Genomic DNA, 9,152 nt, shown 5'->3' with positions numbered 1-9,152 from the left:
TTTACACAGACGTCATTACTAGGAAGGTACAACAAGTTTAACTGCACACAAATACAGATAACAACGTAGGGTTTCATTCGTAGCCTCCGGTGTAAATCAAGTACGATGCAAGAATACCAGTCGGGTTCAAAATTTCGATTTTAAGCGCAAAACACATTGTAACTTTGATAAATCACGTCATTTTGAAACAGATTGAGAAAATTAATATTCTATATAATTATGAACACAATCGGTATCGAAGTTTCCGCGCAAAAAACATTAAAATTTCTTTTTTGAAGCGCAAAGTACCTAAACTTGATAAATTACATGAATCTTGCTCTGATCTAGAAAATCAGAGTTCCGTTTATATAAAAATTATAAAACAAAACTTCTTTTAAATTGTTCGCGTAAGAAAACTTAATTTCAAATGAATTAAAAATGCTTTTTTTCGGAGCAAAAAATAAGTGTTAGTGATAGATCTTGTGAATCTGGCCCTGGTTAAGTTTGTAAGCGAAATATCCATTTCATAAAACAATATTTGTTCGACATGAGTATCGTCTGTTACGTATTTCGTTGCGCGCAAAATACGAAATAAACTCTGTTATTATGTAGACATTATGCCACAAAATAAAATGCTAAGAAAACCAAGAAAATTCATCGTTTACGCTTTTCCTTGGCTGCTATTTACTAATTCAACAAATAGTTTTTACGGTTACTCCATAGACTATACCATTTGCTTGCGCTGCCTGTAGTGTATATATTATCCACAATATATAGTAGGGTGGGGAAAGATGGGACACATTTTCATTCTCTTTTCTCTTTTCATTTGGTAGTAAACAAAGAAAATTTAAAGAATATAAAACCCTATCCATACGACTCCCATAAACCGTTGTTAATTGTTTAAACCACGATCATAATATTTGGATATTATGTGCTAAAAGTGTTCCATCTTATCCCACCCTACTGTATACATCTAACCTAAACTTTTATAAAGTCGGTTAAAAATTCACATTAACGGTAAATATACCTGTCTACCGTCAAGGTATTTATAAGTTGCTATCCATATCATAACCGCCCTATGTATATAGCCTATCCCTGCTTATATAAAGTAGAATTGATACTATTTGGGTGCGAAAAATTAGCACAATAAGTCGTGGAGAATTTTCCTCGGGGTGGCAAATGATGATTGAAACGCACGAGTTGATCGCTAAGCGGGTAGCCTGGGATGACCGGGTGTTGCGACCCCGCCTATACCCATTAGCGAGTCGCTAATGTAACGACGGTGGGTGAACGCGACAGGGGGCGTATAAGTGGCCAGCATTACAACTCAAGATATATATAGTAGTATGGGGGGAGGCGGGACACCTTTAGCACATATTATCCAAATATCCTGATCTTGTTTTAAACTATTAACAACGGTCTATGGGAGTCGCGAGGATACAGTTTTGTAATTCTTTAAATGTTCTTTGTATGGCACCAAATGGGACGAGAAAATGGGATAAAAAGGTGTACCATCTTCTCCTACATTACTATATATAGAAACCAAACCAATCGCTATGGGACCAATTTTATGCGGAAAACCCCTAAACGCCGTTTTATCTTGGCGGATCTGAATTTTGTGGCCCACGCATTTTCACTATAATGAGATGATTCTGTTTTTAAGCTCAACTTTTTCGTCGAATCAAAAATGTTTTTAAGTGTTTCTCCCCCCACTTCACCCCGCCCGTTACTGTTGACGACAAACCAAGGGATAGTGAACCGGGAGGCATCTTATCTGCGATCTGAGGCCCAGGATAGACGTATGTTAGAGGTTAGAGGATAGTGAGCCAAACTACATAGTCTGCCCGGGGCTCAATATACAGTGCTGCACGTTCAATTAACATTCAATTACTTTACAAGTAGTTTGATTTAAAAGAAAAATACTCGGCAACACTGTAGGATTTAACCTTTAGGTGGAACTAATTCGAATTATAGCAAGATAGAAACGGTTTAGAAACTTTTACAACGGTTGCAAAGTAAATCAACATTTCTAAGATCATTTTAACCGCAACCTCACATAAGAGAACAATTTGCAATAAAAACTGCAACAAAATATATGTTACTGTGGGGAAAGATGGGACACTTTTATCACATAATATCTCAATATCCTGATCGTGTTTTAAACAATTAACAACGGTCTATAAGAGTCGTGAAGATACGATTTTATAATTCTTTGAATGTTCTATGTATAGCACCAAATAAGATGAGAAAATAGAATAAAAAGGTGTCTCATCTTCCCCCACTCTACTCTAATGAAATACGTTTTTCGCTTTTAAAACGGTACCCATTTTACCCCACAGTAATATAGGCCAATACTTTAGTGTTTTCTACACCAGGCATTTTTACATCTCACTTAAAATGCCAAGGCCGCTATAAAACGGGAGTAAAATTTACGAAAGTTACATTTCCAACGAAACAGACACACCGATATAAACCAAGTTTCTTACGTTGGTCTTTACTACAAACGTAAGTTACGATCACCCAATTTCCGCTGTCGCATATTAAACTTGGCCTACTGTGTTTTACAACTACACTGATACGTGTTGAATAGAAAGGTCTAACCAGAAAAACTTAATTCATTTTTTGGCGTTTTCTGGTTCAAGATCATCTTGTTTGTGTAACATTTAAAAAAGGTTATTAAAACATAAATCTTATGTGAAATTTTGTCGTATAATACCGTTTAAAACACGCAAAACAAGTGGCTTTAATTATTTGTGTAGCGTAATCCGGATTTTCTTTCCATACAATAATCTAAAATGTGTTTTAAACATAGCACTGTGGGGTAAGATGGGACACCTTTAGCACATAATATCTAAATATCCTGATTGTATTTAAAACAACTAACAACCGTCTATGGAAGTTGTGAGGATATGGTTTTATAATTCGTTGAATGTTTTTTGGTTACCACCAAGTGGGACGAGAAAATAAATGAAAATATGTCCCATCTTGCCCCGCCTTACTATTCTAAATTTGGACTGATTTAAAATGCAGATAAAATTTGATACACAGTCGCAAATAAACGATAAAATTTCTTTTACAAGTTAATCCTGGCCAGTATTTCTAGATTTAAACTTATAATTTAGTCTGTGGCATTTCAAACCAGCAATTATGGCATTCTATACATGTGTGTACGTTGGTTTAACTTGGCAACGAAGGTAGGTACGGCGTCATTGCAGAAGATCACATCTTAATCGACGTGAGAAAACAGCCATATCTGGCAATCAATCCGATTTCTATGCTGTCAAGACTTTACTCGTGCAATTTCGTAAAAATTTATTTTTTTTATAAACTGTTTATTACAAGTTAAACTTTACAGGTTCGAGGCTTGCCGCTGCTACCATTGTGGGCGTATCATATCCTTGGGCAAGACATTTAAGTGTAATTGCTCCAAACCAGTGGTCCTATGGCTTGTCTAAACTGTCAATACCTACATCCTACAAGTTACGTACATGTATACGAAACTTTGCACAGAATACCCATGTTATTACGACTCCCCGAGGTTAACCTTGTTGTTCCGCCACAAAGGAATAAATAAGTTACATTTATCCATTAACACTAAACAAATAGGCATCCTACATACAAGTTACCTTATCCTCGTAAAATTCGTCGGGTTCCTTGAGCGGAGTACCAGCACATGCAGGGAAACAATAAGTTTCGTTCTCCCTTCCCAAATAACCCGGCAGTGGTTTGCCCTCTTTGAGTTCCGAAACAGGGGGAGTCCCTCCCCCACTTGCGACGCTCAGGATTCCTTTCATCAAAGATTTCCGATGTGATTCTCGTCCCATGGCGTTTCTTCGATCGCCGACTGCAAAGGGAAACTCGATTAATTATCCCGCGGTCATGTGCGACCTTGACACTTAACAATAATTGCCCAACCCAGTGGTTCCTGATGGTAAAATTAAATTGGCAGCTGGGCAAAAATCATTCACAAAGTAACATACGATGTAATTCGTAAGCGGACACAAGGTGTAGGAAACAGAACATTCGAGTTTTAACGACTGTCGTTGCCTCGCGAGGATAAATGAGTTACATTCATTCATTTATTCATTTTATTCAGTCTTCACGTTCACGTTTTTTAGTTTTATTTTCACCAAGTAAACGGACAAGGGGAACAAACGCTTGAGAACGAAACAAATTATACAAATTATCGACAAGTTGCTAACGTGTTAATTAAAAATATTAGCGGCCGACGTCTTTCTCGTGATTTTATTCCAACCTGCTTTAACAATTGCCGTTTCACTGGTAATTTCAATTTCTTTGTCATATTAACTGAACATAACTTTAGTTATTGTATGAGATAAATAAAATAATTGCAAGGGATATGCAGTAGAGTTGGGGAAAGATGGGACACCTTTTTTATTCTATTTTCTCGGCCCATTTGGCGATAAACAAAGAACATTCAAAGAAATATAAAACTGTATATTCACGACTTTCATATATACCGTTGTTAATTGTTTAAACACGATCAAGATATTTGGATACTATAAAAGTGTCCCATCTTCCCCCACACCATTATATATTAAAAAATATCGAAGAGCTAAATACGAAATAATTGTTATTTTAATTATATCAAAAATAACAAAACAATGAATCATAGATTTTTTTATAAAACCATTAATTCAAATACATACATCAAATATCGAGTTTTTATGCGATCACCAAAACCCTGTACACAATATTGAATTTCATCTGTTTATTCCGATTCCTAACAAAAACTCATTTGTCCCAACAGACAACATTGGTATAAACTGCACAAGTTGCTTACTATCTTTACGCCGCTAACAATACGCGAATATATGAGTAACGTCGATATATCTGATCTGCTCAAGGCCTTTGGTTTGCGGCTAAAATATTAGCAGGCAAATTATACGTCAAGTTGGTGCAACATGGGGAGGGCACCACCACCAGGCGTACAAAGAATCTACTTATATGTTTATTTTGGAACCAAAATATGTTTTTCCCAGCTATATGCTTTGTGCATATTCAGCGCTCAGTAAAATTTGGCATTTATTAACATTTAGTGACGTTGACGACGTCATCTTGTGACGTCAACGACATCAGGATAATATATTACGACGTTTAAAGATATTTTGGGGGGGATTGTTCAGCGACACAAAACCAAAACATATTTATTTAAAGCCTTGACCAGTTATTTATTAGTTCCTGTCTACTCGGAAATTAGATTATTTTGGCCACTTATTTAATTGAAAATACAAAACATTTATAATGTTATTATTACTTTAAAAAAACAAGTTTTTCTAATTATCTGGTATAAAAAACGACGAAAACAATGGTAATACAAAAGTCTTTATAACACAAATTACAAATCTTATTAAATATAAAAGGACTGGCAGTCAATACATATCAGAATGGATAGTATTTTACACGTATTTGTAAAGGGTTACTTATTCATTCCTTGCAGCAATATTAATGTTATTATAGAAGAGTATATTAACGTCATGGGAGAATTTAAACGTTGTGGTTTTTCCCAAGCTTTGTATTATTTTCCAATCTCAATTGTGAAGTTTTATAATATCCCCCCGTCATATAACCGTGATATTATGTGCTAACGGTATATCCATACATAAAAAAAAAGAATAAAAAATCCAAAAAAAATAATCACCCAAGAAGTAACATACATGGTAACTCGAAAGCTGGCACGAGGTGTTAAACCCGTGTGATAACGACTGTCGTTTTCCGGCCACGCGAGGATAAAGTAAGTTACATTCATTCATTCATTCATTCATACATATACATATATAGTATTCATAACAAGAAATATTTTGGCCACACATCAAATCAATGGACTTGTGTCGCTGTGTTTCGCTTTGAAATTTATAAAAGCAAATGCAGCGTAATAATATTTTACCCCACGTCATTACACAGTTGTTGCAAATCATCAGCGTGTTAAAAATATCCAACAAACTCAATACCGCCACCTTACGGCGGGTTAAGAAATATCAACATCGTACTAACAGATACTATACTTATTTTAGGTAATCTTTTAACGGGTTATCTGCGCTATAAAAAAACGTAGTGTATTTCCGACGTTTCGTCTGCCCTGCAATGCTGATCATGCATGATAGCAGAAGTAACAGATACTATATATCAGTACATAACATGAACAACCTAAATTACTTTCAATAACCCCAACACATAAGGCCCTATATTCTTTGCGAGTGTTCAAACAGATACTTTACATTCAAGTTATGACTCACCAAATACAAAGTTGATAAGCAGGTCCAGCTTCCATAACGGATACTCTTGAATGCGACGAGCTCCGTGTACTACCATGTTCTTAGTAAATCACAACAGATATATCTTACACATTAATTCACCTCCTCTGTATGCAGTGGTTAACTTTGCTAAGCACTTACACGGAACTACACCGCTAGGCAAGACCAACGTTAGCGGAAGCTTTTAATTAGATTATGAACCACAAGGCAATCGATGGCCTTGGGGTTGAGCTTACACAAGCGAAGAAACTCTAACTGGCTCAATACAAGCAGTATATGAACCTGATTTTTGCGACCAATTAAGTTAATGTTATATGCCTGTCATACACTACCGATAAGACGGTTTCATACAGTAGGGGGGGGGGGGGGGAGACAGGCGCATTTAGCACATACTATCAAAATCTAATCTATATAAACCGTTGTTAGTTGTTTAAAACATGATCAGGATATTTGTATATTATGTGCTAAAGGTGTCCCGTCTCACCCCACTCTACTATATAAATCATATTTCCAATACTTCCAAAACGTCTTTCTTGTAAAAAAACGAAACAGAAATACAGTTTAAAAAACGTATTACGGCTACTGGTATAGCCACATAAACAATACCATTTAGGTGATCAACCAAGTTTACATTATTTTCAAAAACACTCTGAAAAAGTAATTCAAATTAACATATTATGCCTGGTAGCGACAACAGCAAAATACACTTATATGTTGATCTCCCAACAAATGTAACCGGTTTTACTAAAACGTCATTCAACGAGGCCCTATATAGGATAGTTGACCCACAAGGCACCAACAGTAGCCTACACAGCACTCTTATGCGCATATGGCGGTGTCGTTTCGAGAGGAATTATAGCTCAAAGCCCTCTTGAATGCAAATAATTATGAATATTATGATTGCGTTTTTGACCATATAATCTAACCTTTGAAAAACACTACGATGGACAATTTAATTCTAGGTTCAACAAACGCTTTTTTTCAGATAATTATATGTTTTTAACAGTAAGCGTGTTTTAACGACGGTCGTTTTATCGCTATATTTTTTATTTTAATCTATTTCCTAAACTTTGCCATACAATATTCGAATAGACAAAGTTAATTACATTTATTATTATTAATTCATAAAGAAAACAAGAACAACAACCACAAAAATCAACCTTGAGGCTACTAACGTGCGCAATAAACTAATTGCGCGGATCGAAACGAACCGTGGCGTTTAGCACAACAGTTTAATTGCTTGGCGCTCCTTGAGGAAAAGGCTGACAATTTGTAGCTAGTGCCGTTCCGTGGCTGCCAGTAGCTCAGGTAATGATTGAAATTATTTGACTACAGCGCAAAAGGTTAATTAAGAACGACAAGTCAACCGTTCTCGGCGAATTTAATCATCTTTTCCACGCGGTCTGGAAATTCTGAAACGTGCTAAAGGCTGAGATAAATATTTTATAAAGCAAGCTTCGCATACACAGGATACACGCGACTGCGCCGACCGTAAGCTGTTTTAAATATTTCTTTTATCAGAGGCACAGATTACACATCAAAAATTAATACGACTAAATTACGACATAGTTCGACTGAGCTAAAATTCCGGAAACTAAGTACGATTTTAAAACGTAAAACGAAACGAAACCAACGACGGTTTATTTCGACCACTAAGCTTGGGATTTATTTTGCGGTAGAATTTCGGTTTCTAAGCCCCGGCTAATTTTTCTTCAGCTTCAGCATAGTCTTATTTGTAAAGAGGTAATGAACGAGGCACCCGGTAAGCTAGACAGCTGGTGGTTTGTTACAAGTAATTACCCGAAACGTAAAACGACCTTGAATTTAAAAAGGTCAAAGACTCCGATTTCAACCGCTGTGAAGGTGTGATGTTACTTCTTCAACTAAACGGGTGGTTCTTAAACGTTTTTGTATGCTTTACCCTTTTAACAAAGATGCTTATCAGTTTTACCCCCAATATGTAATATGGCGGTCATTTATTAAAAAGCGAAAACAACTAATTACATCAGTTATATTTAATGCGATGGATGAGTTATTCAATGTCTGGTAAAGTATAGTAGAGTGGGGGAAAGATGGGACACCTTTAACACTTAATATCCAAATAGCCAAATCATGTTTTAAACAATTAACAACGGTCTGTGAAAGTCGTGAAGATACGGTTTTATAATTCATTGAATGTTCTTTGTTTACTACTAAATGAAAAGAGAAAACTAAAAGAAAAAAGGTGTTCCATCTCCCCCCACCCTACTACACTGCAATTGGCATATTTTTTTCTGCCCCGTCAACCGATGTGGGTTTCAATTGGTAGTTCATTTACCTTCTAAATATGGGGAATTTAGTAAATTTACCCCAGTTTAAGAAACGCTGACATAAAGCGTTTATCCTATATTGGTGTCTTTTACACACGGTATATAGTAGGTTGGGGTAAGATGGTTATACCCATGTATCCCGATTTTCCCAACCGTGACTTGAACAATTAACAACACTATTTTAGAGTCCTTAGGACTAATTTACGTTTTTTTCTGATTTCAATTTCGGATTTTAACGCGGTGTAAAGTACTGTGGGGCACAAATATACCGTTAGAACATAATATCCCATATTTTCAAATCGTGCCTTGAACAATTACCAACGTTATCTTAGACCCGTGACAATTAGGTTTTATAATTCTGTGAACATTCCTTGTTCAATACAAAATCAGACGTTAATATAGAATAAAACATGGACCGTATACTATATAGTAGAGTGGGTAGGATGGGACACCTTTTATTTTTTTATCTCGTCCCATTTGGTAGAAAGAACTTTTAAAAATTATAAAACCAAATCCTCACAACTCCCATAGACTGTTGTTGTTTAAACACGTTCAGGATATTTGGTTATTTTGTGCTAAAGGTGTCCCG

The 9,152-nt window shown here is 35.9% G+C and overlaps 1 protein-coding gene across 3 annotated transcripts in view; it reads right to left on the bottom strand.

Annotated features, from left to right (window-relative positions):
- LOC104265353 (sodium channel protein type 4 subunit alpha B-like) overlaps window positions 1–9,152 on the bottom strand; it is a 72,000-nt gene that overhangs the window by 56,036 nt on the left and 6,812 nt on the right. For 2 of the 3 annotated variants that reach the window (XM_018812474.2, XM_026836552.1), the window contains exon 4: window positions 3,606–3,823. In XM_018812474.2, the coding sequence (XP_018668019.1) occupies window positions 3,606–3,823 (218 nt within the window). Of the gene's footprint in view, window positions 1–3,605; window positions 3,824–6,236; window positions 6,406–9,152 lie in introns of those variants that run through there. The other variant, XM_026836557.1, reaches the window with a different exon arrangement.

Source organism: Ciona intestinalis, chromosome 1, assembly GCF_000224145.3.
Source record: "Ciona intestinalis chromosome 1, KH, whole genome shotgun sequence".
In the NCBI taxonomy this organism is placed as follows: domain Eukaryota; kingdom Metazoa; phylum Chordata; class Ascidiacea; order Phlebobranchia; family Cionidae; genus Ciona; species Ciona intestinalis.
Note: the sequence above shows the minus strand (reverse complement) of the source record. Positions and strands in the feature narration are given on the sequence as shown.